The sequence below is a fragment of the Halichoerus grypus genome, chromosome 9 (genome assembly GCF_964656455.1).
Source record: "Halichoerus grypus chromosome 9, mHalGry1.hap1.1, whole genome shotgun sequence".
NCBI classification, from domain to species: Eukaryota; Metazoa; Chordata; class Mammalia; order Carnivora; family Phocidae; genus Halichoerus; species Halichoerus grypus.
In genome coordinates, this window is record NC_135720.1 from 52,982,773 (window position 1) to 53,004,114 (window position 21,342).

The following is a 21,342-nucleotide window of genomic DNA, read 5'->3' on the forward strand; positions in this document are numbered from 1 at the left end:
TTACCTGTTATTTCAGAAAAATGGTTATCCGTCTTTGTGCCTTCTCTGTGCTCCTTTCAAAGGAAAAGTCAGTGAAGAAACTTTACTTAGGAGTTGACAAACATCAGCGTAAAGCTTGGAATCGTCTTTTGTTAAGAATAAGGAAAATTATATAATTTGAGAAAGAACCAGTGTCTCTACCCTCATTTTCTTATTAAACCAAATTTCCCTGTAACTGTCAATGTTTAAAGGCCATTTAAAAAATATTTCCTATTTAGTTTTGTTTTCCTCTTTTGTTTAATTGCAAGTATTATAAGATTGTGGTTTTCTATTTGATTTTCAATTATAAGTATATGGCATTTCTAATGTTATGGGCTGCCCTGGGAACCTACCCACCATTTACAACCTCGATTGTTAGGAAAATGAGGTATGAGCTCCAAACAACTGACTTACAGATAAAATTCCAAAATGTGGTGCATTTGTAAACTGGTGCCTGGTTTTATTAGATTGATACCAGACTTAAACCCCATAAGCAAAAGAACAGGTAAGAGCATTCAAAAGGATCCATGTGACTACTTATCATTAGTAGCCACATACAGCTCAGTTGTGTTGATATAATTTTGGTTTTAGCATTTCCATCATTTTCCTGATGCCTCAGAGTTGTGAATACTCATGGAAAAAATTCACTCTAAGCCAAAGTTGGCTTATGGGGCGTTAACCCAGGAGCAAATTTTATTTATTTAGCAATAGTGATTGGGGAAGAGCCCTTTCCTGGCAGCTAATGACCTACTGGAGGACTTGAGTGCCCAAGGCAAAGCTGAAGGCCATTACCCCAACAGGCCATTAACTGACAAATGCCTGACCCTGAGGTCATTTCTGATATTGTAAACTATGAAAACATTAAAGTGGGTTTGTTGGAAAGTATGGCTGTGCCAAGGAAGTTTCTTTTTAAACATTTTGGAAAATGCATTGTTTGTTGTTATTCATGTGGCTTAATTGTCTTTGTTCTGGGGCCATTTTCACTGTGCATATCAAGTCAGTCAGTCATCAGTAAACACCAAAACTATACTGTATGGCCAATCTTTGATTCTTAAAGGACAGTTTTCCTGTTTAGAATATCAGATTAACTGTGTTATTCCTAAACAGCTGCGACTTTCACTTCTGTGTGGATCACTTACGTTTTCATGATGTGTTGAGCTATATGTATAGTGCTTATCTATTTTATACTTCTCAGAGATGACCTGTAAAGCCACATAAGTGGAAAGCACTCCGAAGTGGAAGTCTATGGACCTAGTTTCTATCTCTGCCTTTTTTTTTTAATTGGCCATTTAACATTAAATGGTTCATTTTATCAGAATTCTAGTTGAGAGCATTCATCTTTTTCTCCACACTGTTTATCTAATGTCTTTTTTTTTTTTTAATTTTAAGTAAGCTCCATGCCTAACGTGGGGCTTAAACTCATGACGCCGAGATCAAGAGTCACATGCTCTACTGACTGAGCCAGCCAGGCACGCCCCTCTAATGTCTTAATATTCCATTTTACAAGTGAAATTAGAAACTTCATGATGTAGAATATTTATTAAAATTAGTACAAAACATTTAAAAAATAATATTAACAACTTATATTTTTGAGTGCCTACTCTGTAGTGGACACCATTGTAAGTGCTTTGTGTGTATTAACTAAATCTCTCCTGAGGCATGGGGGAGGGTTAAGTAAGTAATTTCCTAGAGGAAATGGTGGAGCTGCTGTCTAAATCTAAAGAGAGGCAGTCTGGTTCCAAAATCCTCATGCTTAACTAAAGTAGAAAACGAACAAACCAACTAAGAACTATGATACTTTTTTTTGCCAGCAATTTTGCAGTTACCAATATTGGAATTTATAATATCTTAAACAATTAGTATTTTAAAATATTGGAATAAATATTTCAGTACAAACATCAATAGGAGCTTTATGAAACATTTTAGAGAAATAACTAGTAAGCAGAGACAACTTGTTTTCTTAGTTTCCTCATCTGTAAAATAAAGGCATTATTTCCATCTCCTATATCCTTGCTGATGACAATATTCTACAATTCTGAGTGTTGTAGGAAAGAGTCTAAACTTATAATATCTATATCCAGATCCTGAAAATGTCATGAAATAGGAAGAAAAACAAAGGACTCAAGAAAAACTTGTTTATAAAGTCAGAGATGTGATAGAGAATTGAAAATCTTTTATAAATGTTTAAGATCTTGGGGTATATGTGCCTATTTCAGCTATCTAAAACAATACCCCAAATTAGTGAACTCACCTTTAAGGCCAATTTGTGATGAGAAACTGATATGGCTTAATTTGGTCAAGTTTAAACTTTAAAGGCCATAGGGTGATATGCAAATGTAAATTTCTGGAAATAGTGATTAAATAAAGTGATAATTGTGCAGATTTATTTTGAAACAGTTATGATTTATACAATTAATTCACGTATTAGAAAAAGTGTTGGTAATGCAATAAAATTTTTTGTGTTCATTGTGTTAAGCCTTGGGAATACCAGTTTAAAAGCCAATTGCATCACCTATTTTCAGTCTTCATGTCAATTATATCAACAACAACAACAAAAAAAAGCCAATTGTATCTCTATAGATTGGAGAATTTCTAACCCAAAGGTGTCCATTATTTGATTCAAGGGTACAATACAGCCAGTCTCAAGTTTCTACTACATGATTTTTTTGAAGGAGGGGAAGAAAAAGGATTACCTAATTTTCTAGAACGCAGTACCAGTTGGGCCAGTTATTTTTAGAGTTCCATTGATTCACAGATTTTGAAGAGCTGCAAAGGTATTTGGAAGAAATACAGTTACAGTTTTAGATGAGATGCATGGATTTTAATGCATATGAGTCATGCTTTTATTTCTGTGGCTGCCTTTGAAGTGCAAACCTTGGGATGTCTCTAAATTACAAACATCTGTCTTTTAGTGGAGCCCAGTTTGAAGAGGAACTAATTGAACTAAAAACTGAACTATGTTATCTGAAAGACATGGGATCCCTGGAATTTGCAAGATGTATGTATGAATCTTAGAAAAATCCTGAGATTTTTAACTCTGGCCAAATGTGGTCTGATTTTTTTCATGAATCTAGTAAGATCAAAGCTCAGAGTCAATATTAGTGATATGTATAAACCAAGATGGAAATGCATCCTAACACTATACCCCATAGTACCCAAGAACGATTCTGTTTTAACCTGCCTTCTGCCTGTTTCAATTCCATTTTTAAGTGTTTTTGAAATAAAGTGATAAAGAAATTAACACCTTTATATATATTAATTATATTTCAGAATAACAGTGTGTAACTGCCTGTCAAAAATTTCGTGACCTTGTGTGCAGTTAAGATGGCTAACCAAGGGGCGCCTGGGTGGCTCAGTTGGTTAAGCGACTGCCTTCGGCTCAGGTCATGATCCTGGAGTCCCGGGATCGAGTCCCGCATCGGGCTCCCTGCTCAGTGGGGAGTCTGCTTCTCCCTCTGACCCTCCTCCCTCTCATGCTCTCTCTCTATCATTCTCTCTCTCAATAAATAAATAAAAATCTTAAAAAAACAAACAAAAAAAATGATGGCTAACCAAGGTATGAGCTATACATGACATGTATCAGCATAATATAAGGTAATATTTCGAAGTACAGATCACATGCTGTTTATTGGTGGGTAGTGAAATCACTTTAGTGAATCACTATCAACACTTTTTTTTAATGGAACACAATAGAAAATAGAGGGATAATGGAATTTTTGTTTTATGAAAACACTCATATACTTTTTTAATGAGTATAAAAACACTCATTTTTATACATATGCATGTGTGCATGTACAGTGTCATAATGTAAAATATACTTCTTACTGTGGTTGCAACTTTAAAATCTCGAAAGTTTATAGTATTAATCCGTGTTCTAGCCAGAAGCATCCTTTCAGCTGAATGAAATAATGTACCATGATTCTGGTGTTCTGAATTTTTCACATCATGAACTTGTGTTTCTCAGAGGTGGGATTAACTGTTAAGTAAAATCACACTTGGAAAATATCACTTAACATCACTGGGAGTGCCATCAAAGGAAGAAGCAGTGAAAGCAAATTGGAGGTTATCAGCCACATAGGGGAAAAGTGAGCACATCACTGAGATGGCAGACATAATTCTCTCTGAGAACTTGTCAGAATAAGGTATAACGGTGCCGCTAAGTGTGGAACATCCTAAGTACAACAAACTTCATGTACAGGAACTCCTATGTTGGAGAAAGTGAAAAATAAAGCAATTAACTGCTGTACGATAATGCAACAATTACTTTCTTTCATGACTAAGCATTCAGTTCCCAGCAGCTATTTACAGTTTTTATAGTAATGCAAGATACTTAACACAACCAACTCTTTTTTAACTTGTTGGAAAGCATCTCTTTTTCCTTTATTTCTTATGAAAAGTTTCATTTTGGTGTAAGCATTTTAAATTAAAAAACTTTTTCAAGGAACCTAGTCATTGTTTAAATCAATAAAAGATGATCGTAATTCAGTGGTGAACAGTTTGGATCACTTCTTCATTGCTACCAAAAGAAAGCCAGGGCGCCTCGGTGCTCAGTCAGTTCAGCCGCTGCCTTCGGCTCAGGTCGTGATGTCAGGGTCCCAGTATCGAGTCCCGCCATTGGGCTCCCTGCTCAGTGGGGAGTCTGCTTCTCCCTCTCCCTCTGCCCCTCCCCCCATTTATGTGCTCTCTCTCACGCTCTCTCAAATAAATAAAATCTTTAAAAAAAAAGAAATCCATATTTTGGCATCATCCTTACAATTGTTATGAATAAAAAATGTATACAGCTACACATTTAGGTATTTCTGGTCATGGGGCTTCTTGTTGATACTTCTTACCTAGGTAGATAAACTGAGGCCCAGAGAAGTGGTATGGCTGGCCCAAGGTCATGCAGCTCACCTATGTATTAACCTTCTAAGTGGTCAGTGACAAAGTGATGTCGTTTATCTTTATAAGGTCATAACTAGCTTCATTAGTGCAGTGCCGGGAACATAGTGGGCTATCAGCAAATGTTTATGGAATGAATTAGCCAATATAGTATTAAATTTCAACACTTCACATTCATGCCATTTTCTTGAACTTGTGGTCTGTTTCTTTTAAGTTTTATCAGTTGTGATTTTTAAACATCTCCTTAGTTCACTGAATTTTCAGAGCCCTTTTGACAAATGTTACCAGTAGAGGCCATAAACCAATGTATCAGCTGTTCTAAATTAAAAATTAAGATTATCAATTTGCTTAGTTTTTGCTGCACCTGTCCTGCTGGTTGTGCCATTTCTCTCTCCGCTCTTCGCCCTTAGCCAGGAAGAACTTCCAGCTCGCTAGAACAGATTGCTATCCCTCCCACAAATAAGCACGGTCTTACACATTTGGCAGCATTGAAAAGGCTCGTTTCAAAAAGCCTAGTTAGAAGCTTCCTCCAGAACTCCTGTGAGTTAGTGGTGTGTTTATTACAACAGACCTTTCATCATTGTCTTCATTAAACCTGGTCCTTGTCTCATAGGAAGGAGTGGAGAGAACCATTCTTGCTTAGACTTCATCAATGGCTTTATTAAAGCTACTCATTTGTATTAATCAGCATGCAGATGAGGGCTCATCTGGGTTGTTTGTGCCCAGGTGGTGGGTGAGTAGATTTACCCCTTATTTGGCCACTGCGCTGCTCCCTGTGTTCTTCAGAGGTTGCTTCTCCACTGAGGCTGCCAGCCTGAAAGCGCTGGCTGAGCACTGGGGACTGAATCCACCTGGAACAAAGTCGTTTGCTTAAACCCAGTTTGTAAATGATAAAGTGCTTTACAAATGTTAGATGTTATTATTGGTCTCTGTGGGAGAGCGCTACTCCTTCACCAGTTCCTCTACCTCACCTTGGTGATGTAAGTAAATCTTTCCATCTTTAAATGCGTTTCTCAAATGTTTCATTTGTATGAAGAGGAACTAAAGAAAGAGTGAAGCTCACTGCCCTGGTTACTATTAGCAGGCTCTTCGGCATCCTTTCTCTATAGAAGTGCTTCTCTGTAAGACATTTTTACTGACAATATAGTTTTTGTGGCTTAAAAAAAAATCTTGACTATATCCCTTCAAATATCGAAGCTCTTTGGAAAGGACATATTTATGCTAAATCTCTTTTGTTCCTCCCAAGATGTATATGGGAATTAATTCTTCCCCAAGGGCAGTTTACCTTTGCTACTGCTTCATGCATTGCTGTTTCTTCCTGGAGGTGGGGGAGGGGGTGCAATAAATTTGTGTGTAATTAATGCCATCAGCACTGCAGATGCGTGCACACACATGACTGCTTCCTTTGCTAGCAGCTGTTAAGAGTAGTAAAGGCTGAGGGGCTGTGTGTTCATTTGCCTCCTAAATAGAGTGATGGATCACACGTTGTCTTGTCATTCCACAGTGTAGTAAAAACTGTCATTAAAATAACCTTTTCGGCGCAAGTTTTTGAAAGATGATTATAAATCTGTAATAGCCTCCACAGTCTCTATATACCAAACAAGTTAAGTACATAGCAACCTTTTTTAAGTGAGTTAAAATACAACTCTACTACCTTACTGTGTCAACTCAGATAGGTTATGCTGGCTTGAGCTTTCACTGAGCCACATTAGTTGATAGTTAACATTTTCCTAAAGATATAGCTGTATTTTACTTATAATTTGGGACAGGCGATCTTTGCTCCTATCAAGTGGTCTGGTTTACTAGTTAACCATCTACAACTCAGTTCAGACTCTTCCGTTTGTGAAATGCTAACTGACAGTACTCCTCGATCACATTCATTGAGAGAGGCACAACTTGTCCGCACAGAATGCTTACCACCACTTACTGATCTTATTTTTGCTAATCTGAGGACTATTGATTGATCAATATATTCCAGAAATCAGTTTGTGGACACAGCTTAGGAAGGCTCTCCGAGACAAAAAGCAGAGCATGTTCCTAAGTCCCCACCCCAGCCCATGGCAATAGGTTTATTGTTTTACCCGACCATAAAAGCAGTACAATAAAAGGCAGAAAATGTAGTACATTGTAAATTTAAGCCATTATTAAGTTTAGCAATTATAAATTTAAGCAGTTCGGAAAAGTTGAAAGAGAACATTTTTTATTTTATTTTTTTAAAGATTTTATTTATTTATTTGACAGAGAGCACAAGTAAGCAGAGCGGCAGGCAGAGGGAGAAGGAGAAGCAGGCTTCCCACTGAGCAGGGAGCCCGATGCGGGGCTCAATCCCAGGACCGTGGGATCATGACCTGAGCCAAAGGCAGACGCTTAACGGACTGAGCCACCCAGGCGCCCCGAAAAAGAACATTTTTTAATTAAAAATCATCCAGGAGCTTACCACTAACACATTATCATTCTTATTAATGTTTTGTTGTCCTTTCAGACTTTTTTCTCGGCATATATAAACACATAGATTGACCTCATTTTGTTTTAAAAATTCCTATCGTGCTATTCTGTTTTGTAGCCAGCTTTTTTCTTTTCCTTAAGACATTACAGATATCTTTGTATAGCAGTGTGAGGATGTTATTTGGTCATTGTTCTCTTACCGTCCCTACTTCTCCCAATTCCTATTTTCTATGATAAGAATTTTAGTCAGCTCAGGGCATATCACCACAACGCCTCTTGTGAGTGCATATGTATTGCTTTTGCTTTTCAGTTAAGAAAAATCTTTGAATTGTAGTGACCCTTGCCAAAAGATAAAGAATGAAGCAATTACATATTCCCCTGAGACTGATGAAATTTGTCCTTTAAATTAACCGTTTAAGAAATTCATTCCATCAATTACACCTCAGTAAAATAATAATAATAAATTCCGTACAAGGTGGCCCACGAAGCCAGCTCGGAACATTGACAGTCTGAACAGTTACCACTTCTGGCTCGCTGAGATCTAGGGTGTTACTCAGAAGATGGGGGGAAGAGGATACAGCATTGCTGTACAGTCAGATTTCAACAGGACAAATTGGAGAGAAAAGCATTTTTGTACCGCACGTGCAGGTAAGCAATTCTGCCATTCTTGCACCCTCCAGAAATGCAGAAAATAAAGAAACTTACCTCCTATTTGATTACTCTCTAGACAGCTAAAGTAAACTTTACATTAATGGTGACAGATTCTCTTCAGCGTGTTCTACGTATTTACTCAGTAGAGAGGAAGCGATGCAGCCAACTAGAGCCATTATTTGTTTGACTCAACTTTGCACTTAAACCTGATATCATTCTAAATCCGATAGTATAAATTCTTCCCAAGCATTAGAGCCATTCAAGACCCAGAACTCAGCAATGTTGACCTTTAATTGACCCGTGGAGGACGTTTTTGTAAGCTGGTGGGGTGGCTACCAGTTATAATGGTTTAAAAAACAGAAATGGTTCAGAAAATGGAAATTGTTTCCATTATATATCATTATGATTCCAGGTATTGAAACCAAGGGGGACTGGGTGCACTTTCACAAAGTAATCAGAGTTCAGATAGAAAGGTCCATGTGAAGAGAACAGATAAAAATAATAATCTGAGGGCGCCTGGGTTAAGCGTCTGCCTTCGTCTCAGGTCATGATCCCGGGGTCCTGGGATTGAGCCCCACATCGGGCTCCCTGCTCAGTGGGAAGCCTGCTTCTCCCTCTCCCCTCCCCCTGCTTATGTTAGATCTCTCGCTGTGTCTCTCTCAAATAAAGAAATAAAATCTTAAAAAATAACAAAAGTCTGAGCAGAAATGACTCTTCAAAGTTTACAAAAAAGCAGTTTTCAAATTTACATGCCAAATTATAAATACTAAGATTTGCATTTCTAGAAGCTCGGAATCAGAATCGGAAGGGACCTTAAAAAGTTATGTTTTGCAACTTCCCTCATTTTTATATTTGAGAAAACCCCAAACTCAGAGAAATTAATCGGTTTGCACCAGATCTCACAATGGAATTAGTAGTAAGCCTTGAAGGAGAATCTAGATCCCCTGGCTCCTAATGCTCTGCTCTGTTTCATTACAGTCCTCTAATTTGTTGGGCTCCCAAGAGTGGCTAACACTGACGCTCTTTTAGTCTATCTTCTTTTTGTAGTAGAAAGTATTTGTGAGGCGCCTGGGTGGCTCAGATAGTTAAACGTCTGCCTTCGGCTCAGGTCATGATCTCCGGGTCCTGGGATTGAGCCCCACGTCAGGCTCCCAGCTCAGCGGGGAGTCTGCTTCTCCCTCTCCCTCTGCCTCTCCCCCCGCTCCTGCTCTCTCCTCTCTCTCTATCGCAAATGAATAAATAAAATCTAAAAGAAAGAAAGAAAGAATTTGCTTGTCCCCCCTGGGCCTGAGGAACAGAAGTCCTAATCTTATCTAGAGCACCAAGAAGTGGGGGACTTGGCCCCTTAGTCCCAGGAGACCTGGCAATTAGGCTTCTGGATTCTCTGGCTGCCACTAACCTTGCTACCATTTGGTTGCTGGAACAAATCACTCCACAAGAATCTGAGGGAGAAAAGTATCATTAAGCAGGTGTTTTCTGGGGCTCCTGGGTGTCTCAGTCAGTTAAGTGTCTGCCTTCGGCTCAGGTCATGATCCCAGGGTCTTGGGATCAAGCCCTGCATCGGACTCTGCTCAGTGGGGAGCCTGCTTCTCCCTCTCCCTCTGCCTACTTTGCTCTCTGTCAAATAAATAAATAAAAATCTTAAAAAAAAAAAAAAAGCACGTGCTTTCTTATATTTAAGTACATCATGTGTCAAAACAGGTGAATGCCTATGTTAGTAAGCCATATATTGAAAAAGGTTCAGATCATTAAGTGGTCTTGTTAAAGTATGTGTAGCTGGTAGTCCTGTGGTCTTTCTAGAAATATTACAGCTTTACAGGAGGATGATAAACACATCTCTCTTTTGTATAATTTTAAAAGTAAAGTCAGCATTTCAAGTAATGGAAAGAGATTTACGTGTACACCGAGTAAGTCACCCATACCTGGGAAACATTCAGCTCCCCTAGGCTATTCCTGCTTTTCATAATTTCTTACCTTCCTCGACTTGTTAACCCAAGGAAGTCCAAAGCTTTTTCCTCAGTGATCGTCATTGGCTTTGGAGGTGTATCCTGCTCAAATAAGTAAGGCTTATTTGGAAGTATGGGTCATTTATAAATGATGAACTTGTAAGTGCAGGTCTGTCTATATTTGCTAATTACATTAAAGAGAAAAAGAGTGAGAGAATAAAATGTTTCCGTTGCTTCTGCCTGGTCAGGAATTTCAAGGAAGTAAAGGCATAGTCTAGTTATCCAGAGCCATTGTTAAAAGTTCATGCCATCATTTTGACATTGAGTGTTGGACTTTCTCTTTATAAATCCCTCTTCACTTTACCAGTGCTGGTCTCAGAGCTCAAACTGTTTCAAAACCATAACATTTCTTAGTGAGTGATTGATCTGTATTACGTGTCCAGCCATCAGGGGGATCTTGGGATGTTGCTTGTATAAACTGTAATCCAATCTGATGCTGTGCATTTAGTTACAATCTTTCATAGACCTATTGGCGATACTCTATCCTCCTGGATTTGGGAATAGGGCTTATCTGATACCTTCAGGGGAAAAAAATCCATTCATTTTCTTTCTTCCCCACTTAAATAACTCAACACATCTGGTAACACTGTAGGATCATTGTCCTTCTAGTTCCTCTACAGCTCATATTGCTACAATATTTCTTAAGTATTTGGTTACCTAAAGGGCAATGTGATTAAAAAAAAAAAAAAAGACTTTGTATAGGTCTTACAAATTAACCCATCTGCAGAGCTAGAAAAAAAATGCCTTTAATCAGCAAAATTTCCATATCAGCAACCTTGTCTGTGTTATACAGTATGAATGTAAATATAAATTTGGAGATAAATGACCATGTGTTAAAATTTTAAAGCAAGTCTTCCCACAAATTAATATAATTTGCCTCTAAGAAAATGTTTATTAAATCTAGGGTACCTGAGATTAAAGTATCTTGTTGTTTGGGTCTGTATCCTTTGGCTTAATAATGTCTTCAGTTACAAGAATGATAAAAGCTGAAACAGAATCCTTTAATTCAATCAGAATGGAGCTAAATTTTAGGAAGCAGAGAGTGGGAATCAGATACGGGAACTGCATAATATAGGAAGCTAAACATACAAGATATTAAGACTTCATAAGAAGCGATTGGGGCTGCTTTAGGAATTCCTGTTTGAAACGACTGCATTGAACATTAGAGCAAATACCACTATTCTATTCTCCCGAATTAAGGTGGTTTATGCAAACAACTCTAAATTGTACAGTAGTTCCAAAGAGACTGTTTTCTGCTTGTTTTACATTCTGGAACAAGTTCAAAGCTTTTGATTTTGCTTGATTTTTTTTTTAATAGCCTGAGCCTTGGAAATAATACAGATTTGATGAATATGATTTCACTATTGCAGTTCTGTAAAAATTTTCAGTGTTTATGGTACATTTGACCCAGGGGCCCTACACCAAATATAGCCACAGTGCATTTTAAGTACAACAGAATGAACACATTTGAAAGGTTAACCATTCTTTTGCTTTTGCTTTTCTTTCTGTATTAAGTATGAAAATTAGCATTGTAATGACTCCCAGAATGGAGATATTGAAAAAGTATCCACCTGACAGAAATAAACATACAGAAAATAAATTGAATTAAGATTTCATTAGGTATCTGAAATTTAAGCTTATGTTCAGAATGGCTATTACTGGATTTTCATGTATATTAAGTTCAATGCTATGCTTGTAAGATTTTTTTTTTCTTGAATTATGCCTGAAAAAAAATTGGATCACAGCTCTAATATCCAGGTGGGCAAAGCCATTTGCCAGGATCTTTGTATATAACCCCATTTTATCCATCAAGCACAAATATTGCCTTGCTACTAAGCCTTCTGAGGCATTCTGAGGTAGAAATGGGGGCAAAAATTGTATAACTGTTTCTCTTAATGTTTTTTATTGTTTTTTAGGTCGTGGAACTTTTAGCAAGTGCTCTTATGGACTTGGTACAAGGAGTATACCATGAAAATTCTACTTCAGCAAAGGTAAGGATTTGGTATTCATTCTAAAATGTTGAGTTAAAAACCCTCGTGGCGAAACTAGAAATGATGAGCGAAAATGTCCTTCTTGTTTTGTGTTTAAATTGTACATGACATTTTTTTTAGATTAGTGTTTTGGCTACAAATTCATGGCCATACGCTTAGTACATCGCAGATTTGGCCAATTAAAACAACCTCTTATCCTCTGGCTGGATTCACAGTCTGTTCAGTGTGCAGCAGCCCAGTAGACTCCAGGATGCGGCTGGCTGGCTGGTAGCACTGTCACCGGGCAGGCAGGCTAGACAGGCAGCCTGCGCTGAGGTGGCTGGGCCCGGCCTCGCCCCCAGAGGAAGGGGCCTCCCACGTCCCCGCAGAGTGGACCTGGTCTGAAGAAGACGACTTCTGGGGGGCATGAGGCAGGAAGGTCTTTTATATCCAAGATCCAGAATTTACTGCATTATTAAATTCTCTGTGATAAGAAGTGGGATGGTTGTGCAATTGGATCATTTTGATTAATTATATAGATCTAGAATTAAGGGTTTTTGACTCATTTAACAGGACATCTTATGGGTTAGGTTTTATTTCTTTAAAATGCAGTTACTTCATTTCAGTAGGATATTGAATGTGAAGCAATTGCCTCATTGACCACCACCATCATTTACCATGGTATATACTGTTATACGGGATTCCTATCTTAGTGTTTCATTATTCTAACTTCTTTAGCATCTGTATTAGCAAGATTTCACTCTCTGCAACTTAGAGAAAATATGCACGTGTGCACATCTTAGGCTTTTTGACATTTCCATTTGAAAAAAGAAAGATTTTACTGGAAATGAAACATAGGGCATGAGCAACTTGGGTAAGAAATTTAGAAGTATAACCCAGGGACTCTGGATGGTTCAGAGAATGGTAAGTAAAATATGAAGAATTGTACCTTGAACGTCTGCTAACATTTGGTTCAAGGAACCACAGTTCCCAGTAGGCATATCTAGCTTCACCTAAGCAGCATAGTGCTATGTGGGGGCCTAACAGGATATACAACCACAGTGGGTCCCCCTTTGTTGCATTTTTCAAAAACCTAGCGAACTTCACTACCATAGCTAAGGGTGAATAGCAGACTGTAGAATGGAGGATTCCTGGTCTAGTTCCACTCGTAAGAAGTTGCCTCATATAGGGTATAATGAAGATGGTGAGAGCTGAGCACATAACACCATGGTAAGTAATTCATCTGTGTTGCTTCATTTCATCTTCACAGAAATCCTGCCAGCAGATACTACTGCTTCCCCATTTCCCCATTTTACATATGTGAAAACTGAGGTTTAGAAAAGATTAAATATTTGCCCACAGTCATACCACTTGTTAGTTGAGATTTGAACTTCAGAGCTCAGACTCTTCACCTCTTACTTTTTGCCTCTATACGTTAATGAAACCCGATTTGTTAGCCTCCCTGTGCCATAGCTGAGATCCCACCATGTATGATGATTATAGTGACCTCTTCTGGTGGTTGAAGCATTGCTCTCCCCTGGGATAGTTCCAAGATGTTCAACTTAGGTCCATGTAAGGTATTAATAGTTGACAGTTAAGTAACAATTTTTAGACAAAAGTGTTATTACTGGTTTTAGGGTTCTTGATTTATTACTTATTCGCTCTTACTCTTTGTCCACTATAATTAGCCTAATTTGTTAATAATTTTGTGAACAGGGGCACCTGGGTGGCTGTCGGTTGGGCCGCTGCCTTCGGCTCAGGTCATGATCCCAGGGTCCTGGGATCGAGCCCCACATCGGGCTCCCTGCTCAGCGGGGAACCTGCTTCTCCCTCTCCCTCTGCCTGCCTCTCTGCCTACTTGTTCTCTCTCTCTCTCTGTCAAATAAATAAATAAAATCTTTAAATAATAATAATAATGTTGTGAACATTTGTTAAGTACTTTCTATATGTCAGGCAGACCTCACAACAACAATAATAAATGCTTAGATAGCACTTTATCGTGTGCTCATACTCTCTTTCTCTCCAATCACCCATGACAAGGGTGACATGTGTTGGTATGCCCATATCACAGAGGAAAAGCCTGAAATTCAGGGATGACAAATGGCAGGAAAGCAGAGTGTCTGGAAACTATTTGTTGATGCATGTTTCACAGTGACATGATCTGAACCCAGGTTTTTTGACTCCCAAGTCCCACATAATCTGTTTCTTCCTGGGAGAGAGAAAAGAGGAAGCGACAAAAGTCTTTGAAGGCCTGTTGATCATACGTGCACTGCCCCTTAGCAAGCACTAATTGCTGACTTTGATTAGCTGGTTTCACTCGGAAGAATCTGTAGCACTGCTTTGTTAATCTGCCCTCTTTCCCTACCATCCCCTCAAACACAGCCCTTTAAAGCTCTAGAGACCTTCTTTAAGCAATTACGTTTCTGAATATAGCCAAACCATTTAAAGAGCTGTTTTGGTTTTGTGTTTTTTCTGTTGTGTTTTGTTTTATAACGGAAGCAGAATGCATAGTTGAACCGAAGCTGCGGGAGAGCTTCTCGATGCCTCCGTTTGTGCCCCAGGTCCAATTTCGGTTAACCACATTTCCCTTCCTAACCAGAAAAATTCTGGCTTTTTTCCCCCTCCTCTTAAGTGTGCTGGCCATTGCGATGGCAGTTCAGAATTTGGGTTTTCGGACTTGGCCCAGAACTCACTTCAGAGGCAGAGCGAGCACTGCCCCACATGGAGAGCCTTCAAGGTTTTCCTGTTCTGGCTCGACTGGGAAGCAGCCGCAAGTGGAGGTCATGTGGGAAGTGAGTGGCACAACCTCAGTAGCCGTGGGCCAATTCGGCACACAAAAGAATTGCTTTGTGATTTAAAATCAGCTGCAAACCATTTCATCTCCCTAGGGAGAAGAGAACACAATAGCAGTCTGTTTTCTATATGGCTACTTAATGCAGTGATGGAGAACCTGGGTAGTACAAAAATAGCTTTCTGTGGAGTCGTAGCTCTGTGACCAGGGTAGATGCTTGAAAAGCAAATGGAGGGGAATTATAACTGAACATGTTCAAAACCACCTTCTCCAGAAGGAGTTTGTAGAGTAATTACCTAATCCTCCTTTAAACTATTAAAATTGAGGTGACTTGTGTCAGGAATACTTGACAGGTCATAGGTAAATTGTGATCATGTAAACATTCGAAGTAATTTTGGAAATTCATCCTTTGTTCTAGCCATTGAAAAATAACATTTTTGGGGTGCCTGGGTGGCTCAGTTGTTAAGCGTCTGCCTTCGACTCAGGCCATGATCCCAGGGTCCTGGGATCGAGCCCCACATCGAGCTCCCTGCTCGGCAGGGGGCCTGCTTCTCCCTCTCCCGCTCCCTCTGCTTGTGTTCCCTTTCTCGCTGTGTCTCTCTCTGTTGGGTAAATAAATAAGATCTTTAAAAAAAGGAAAAGAAAAATAGTGTTTTTATTTTTGTGTTTGCTAGTGTGTGAGCCATTTTTTCCTTGTGCTTTCTTTAGTGTTTGTAATTTTTCCCCTCCCTCTACCTGTTTTTGTTGTTGTTAGCTAATTGAAAAAAAGCAGATTAAATAGAAAAATTGCCTTTTAAATGCAGTGGTTGTTTACCATTCTCAGAATTCCCCAGTCAAGTTCTGCCTTGTACATTGTATTCATGTTGCTCACTGTACGCACTAAATATTTTACACAGACCTTTATATCTAAAATCTTTTTAACGTAATTATCTTATACCTTGTTTCTAATTAGAAAAGTATCTGCATGTTCATTAAATAAAAAATTGAAAGCACAGTAAAAGGTCAAGAGGAAAATAAAAATTATTTTATATAAGCCATTCCCCAGAAATGAATCATGATTATACTTCACTGTATTTCCTTCTAGATTTCATTCTGTATTTCTCCCATTTTAGAGTTATTATTCTATAAAAGTTTTTGTTCTGATTTATTCCCCAGGATTTGTTATTAGAAGTCTTCAAAATTGTTATTAAAAGTCTTCAAAATTGTCAGTTAAGCATCTGCCTTCAGCTCAGGTCATGATCCCAGGGTCCTGGGATGGAGTCCTGCATTGGGCTCCCTGCTCAGCGGGAAGCCTGCTTCTCCCTCTCCCTCTGCCTGCCGCTCCCCCTGCTTGTGCTCTCTCTCTGACAAATAAAATCTTTAAAAAATAAAAATAAAATAAAAGTCTTCAAAATTTAATTTTAATAGCTATTTAATATTTCTCCCTACTACTATACTATAATTTACTGAACCATTCCACAATTTTTAGATACCGTTTTCTTTTTTTTCATGACTTTATTTTTTTTTTTAAAGATTTTATTTATTTATTTGACAGAGAGAGAGAGAGAGGGAACACAAGAAAGGGGAAAGGGAGTGGGAGAGGGAGAAGCAGCCTGATGCGGGTGGGGCTCAGTCTGGGACCATGACCTGAGCCAAAGGCAGACGTTTAATGACTGAGCCACCCAGGTGCCCCTTTTTTCATGAATTTAAACAATACTGTGATGAACTTAGTGTATATAACTCTGCCCTATTTCACACAATTTGCTAAAAAAAATCTGAAAGTAAGATTTTTTTTAATCAACAGTAAGAATATTTTCAGTATATTCCTATGCAGAAAAAGTTTGCTATCCTTAGAAAAGCCTGCTTATGTGGCTCAGTCAGTTAAGCATCCAACTTGATTTCAGGTCAGGTCATGATCTCAGAGTCGTGGGATGGAACTCCGAGTTGGGCTTGTGCTCAGGGGTGAGCCTGCTTGAGATTCTCTCCCTCACTCTCCCTTTGCCCCTCCCCCCTAAAATAAATAAATTCTTTAAAAAAAAAAAAAGGAAAGCCTGCTTATAAGCTTGGCCCTTGGCTGGCATCTGGGAACTTGGATTTTAGGAGTGTCTCTACCGTCATCTAACTGATAAGTGAGGCTCACTGTGCCCAAACTGTTTCTGCAAACAATGTGGTTTATTTTGAATACCTGCTTTCCTTCTGGGAGTCTGGAATTTTGGTATATGCTAGACAGGGGGTGACCAACCCCTACGAAAAAAGTGAGCGCTGAGTCTCCAATGAATTTCCCTGGTAGACAGCATTTCATATATGTTATCACATGTGCTAATTCTTGGAGGAATCACTCATATCCTGTGTGACTCCACTGGTAGAGGATTCTTAGAAACTGGTGCCCAGCTTCCTGTGGACTTCATCTCATGTACCTTTTTCCCTTTCCTGGTTTTGCTTTGTATCCTTTTGCTGTAGTAAACTGTGAGTTTGACTATATGTTGAGTCCTGTGAGTCCTCCTAACAAGGCATCAAACCTTGGGGTGGTCTTAGAGACCCCTACACACTCTTTTTCTGATTCTGTATTTATTTCCCACCTGCTGCTATTCCTTCTTTGAGAATCCAGTTAAGGTCCTCTACAACACTCATTCTGGTGTTGAAATGGGGAACAGCACACCTGTTTCCTATCTTCAGAGATTCTGCTCATGTTGGCTTGGCTCCAGTCTCAGGAAAGTGAGAGGGTTTTAAAGAGGATCCAGTTCTCTTGGAAAAGAACTGGTTTTAACAGAGTCACTAAAATTACAAAGATCCATTCTATTTTTTTCCAAGCATATATTATACTTTCAGTAGATTATTCTCTTAAGAGAAGTAGGAAAGGGGCACCTGGGTGGCATAGTTGGTTGAGCGTCTGACTCTTGGTTTCGGCTTAGGTCATGGTCTCAAGGTTGTGAAATTGAGCCCCCCATTGGGCTCCACACTCAGCATGGAGTCTGCTTGGGATTCTCTCTTTCCCTCTCCCTCTGCCCCTCCAGCTTGTGTTCTCTCTCTCTTTCTCAAATAAATAAATCTCTAAAAAAAAGAGAGAGAGAGAAGTAGGAAAGATAACTTCTCTCCATTTATTGTTTTTTTTTTATGCTTATCTTCCTTTAGTCCCTTAGCAGCTTTCAAATAAAATATAAAAATAAGATAATTCAGTCCACCAGGAAGGTATAGATTAGCTCCTACCTGCAAAGCCCAATGCCACCTTCTAAAATACAATAAAAAGATGAGCAAGATGAGTTTTGTCCATTGAAAAACATAACAGGAGGAAAATGTGAACAAAAAGTCACATCTGGTTGTGGAAATCAGAAAAGACATCAAGGAGAATGTGATATATGCAGTGGACATTTAAGGATGGGAAGGATGTCTATTGATGGAGAAGGATGGCTTTCCAGGCAGAAGAAACAGCATGATCAAAAGTCAGGAGGCATATTTAAGATCAGGGCTTCATCCATGTTAGAATAAAGGAATCATAAGAATACTGGAAAGGTAGCTTTTGCCACATGCTTGAAGACTTGCAATGCCAGATATAAAGCTAAAACCAGATTTTAGTACTTGAGATAAGAGAGGGATTGAAGATTTTTAAACAAAGGAATTACATGATCAAATAAAGCTAATTCGTCAGTGGTCATTATGATGATTTACGGGAGATTAGAGGTATATGAAAAGAATTGGAAAGCTAATATAATAAGGGCTAGGGGTATTCTTCCTCCACTTTAACATAGTTAGCCCTTCTTGGTATTCATACCTACATCAATATCACCTTTTCAGAGACGAGCCTCCCACCCAATCCAAAGTAGCCACCCTACTTAATTCCCTTTATCTTATTAACACAGTTGTAACCATTTGATATTTTTCTTATGGTTTCTCCAAAAGCATATAAGCCCTATGGGAGGTGGGATTTTGTTTACCATTGTATTCCCAATACCAGAACAGTGCCTAACACAGTAGTAGTAGCCCAAAAATAGTTGTTAAATAAATGATATAGCTTTATTGATGTACAGTAAACTACAAATATTTAAATTGCACAATCTGTTTTGATATATGTGTGCACCAGTGAAAATATCATCACAATCAATATAATAAACATATCCATTACTCCAAAAACCAGGCTTGCTTACTGCTTGCTATAAAAGCAGTAATCCCCAAAATTCAGTGGCTTTTTTTTTAGCTGTAACACACATCTACTGAAGCATAGCTTCCATCTGAGCCCACATTGTTGCCCCTACAGGACTTGGGACCAAGGGTAGCCAACACAAATATGCTGATGTACATGCTTCTTGTGCCATGAATAATAAAGGCCGTTGTCTCTGATCCAGGAGTCTTGTGTCTTCTGTTAGCATCCCTAAAACAGTCACAGGCTAACTCATTAGTTTGTATATAAGGTAAAGCAAAATCTCAGATCCAACAGTTGGAACTCCCAACAGTGTTGAAGTACTGAGAATGGACATTCTTGCCCTGCTCCTGATGCTGGGAGGAAGACATTCAGTATTTCATCAGTAAGTGTGATGTTAGCTGTAGGTTTTTGTTTTTGTTTTTGTTTATAGAGGCTCTTGATTAGTGAAGAAGTTCCCTTGTATTCCTAGTTTCCTGAGAGTTCTTATCAGGAATTGATGTTAATTTTGACAATTTTTTTTCTACACCTATTGAGGTGATTATATTTTTTTGTTTTTGTTTTCTCTTTTAGGTTTTCTTCTTTTAGTCTATTAATATAGTGAATTAGTTGATTGATTACCAAATGTTAAACCAGCCTTGCATTCCTGGAGTATACCTCATATGATCTTGATGCAGTCTCCTTTTCTTATATTGTTGAATATGATGTGCTAAAATTTTGTTAATCTTTGCATTGATATTATTACAAAATAAATTGCTGGGGAGGAGCAGTGGGAGAGGGATAAGCAGACTCCATGCTGAGCATGGAGCCGAACACGGGGCTCAGTCCCGCAACTGAGATCATGACCTGAGCCACAACCGACAGTCAGACTCCCAACTGACTGAGCCACCCAAGCACCCCTCCTTTTTTATTTTTTGAAATTTTTTTTTGTAAAATTCGTGTTATTTCTTCCTTAATTGTTTGATAGAATTCATTAGTGAAGCCATCAGACCTTTCTTTGTGGGAATGTTGGGTTTTTTTTTTTTTATTACAAATTTAATGCTTTAAAAACTATTGGACTATTTAGGGTTATGTGTTTCTTTTTGAGTGAACTTTGGTAGTTTATGCCTTATAAAGAAACTGTTTATTTTGTGTAAGTTGTCAGATTTATTAATGTAAAGTTCTTAATAATATCCCCACATTATCCTTTTAATATATGAAGAATTTATAGTGATGTCACTCCTCTCATTTCTGATGCTGGTAGTCGCCCCCCCCCCCGCCCCCGCCAAGAGGCTTAACAATATTATTGATTTCAAAGGACCAGCTTTTGGTTTCACTGACTTTCTATCTTTTTCACCTTTCTATACTCTTTCTTCTGATTACTTTGGTTTTATTCCCTCTTTTTTTTAAGTTTTTTAAGCTGAAATCATTTATTTAAAACCTGTTTTCTTTTTTTCTTTTTTTAGATTATTTATTTATTTATTTGATACACAGAGAGAGAGAGAGAGAATACAAGCAGGGGGAGTGGGAGAGGGAGAAGCAGGCTCCCCGCTGAGCAGAGAGCCAAACATGAGGCTTGATCCCAGGACCCTGTGATCATGACCCAAGCTGAAGACAGAGGTCTAACCGACTGAACCACCCAGGTGCCCCAAGACCTGTTTTCTTTTCTAATATGACATTTAGTGCAATGAATTTCTCTCTGAGTGCTACTTTAGTAACATCCCACAAATTTCATTGTTTTTAAATTTTCATTCAATTCAAACTACTTACTAATTTCTCTTTTGATTTTTTTTTTTGACTCATAGATTATTTAAAGCCCTTGTTATTTAGTTTCTGAGTGTTTTCAGATTTTTCCAGGTGTCTTTCTGTTATTGATTTATATTATATAAATATATTTATATTGATTTATAATACCATTGTGGTTAGAGAACATATTTTATATTTGAATTATTTTAAATGTATTGTTTTATGACCCAGATATGATCTATCTTGGTAAATGTTCACGCTCTTCTTTATGCGGTGTTATGTAAATATCAGTTAAGTCAGATTGGTTGATAGTGTCATTGAAGTCTTCTATATCTGTAATGGTTTTCTTTTTTTTTTTTTTTTTTTTTTTAAAGATTTTATTTATTTATTTGAGAGAGAGAGAGAATGAGAGACAGAGAGCATGAGAAGGAGGAGGGTCAGAGGGAGAAGCAGACTCCCTGCCAAGCAGGGAGCCCGATGCGGGACTCGATCCCGGGACTCCAGGATCATGACCTGAGCTGAAGGCAGTCGCTTAACCAACTGAGCCACCCAGGCGCCCCTATCTGTAATGGTTTTCATTCAGCTCATTCTCTCAGTTACTAAGAGAAGGGTGTTAAAGTCTCTGACTATAATTGTGGATTTTTTTTTATTTCTCCCCATAGCTCTATCAGTTTTTCCATCATGTATTTCAAAGCCCTGCTTTAGGCACATTAACCTTTAGGATCCTTATGTTATTTTGAT

The 21,342-nt window shown here is 38.4% G+C and overlaps 1 protein-coding gene across 4 annotated transcripts in view; it reads left to right on the forward strand.

Annotated features, from left to right (window-relative positions):
* The window catches only part of PDSS2 (decaprenyl diphosphate synthase subunit 2), a 267,579-nt gene that overhangs the window by 152,475 nt on the left and 93,762 nt on the right, over nucleotides 1–21,342 (forward strand). For all 4 annotated transcript variants that reach the window (XM_078054921.1, XM_078054920.1, XM_036078922.2 and 1 more), the window contains exon 4: nucleotides 11,918–11,992. In XM_078054921.1, coding sequence (XP_077911047.1) covers nucleotides 11,918–11,992 — 75 coding nt within the window. The remainder of the gene's footprint in view (nucleotides 1–11,917; nucleotides 11,993–21,342) is intronic.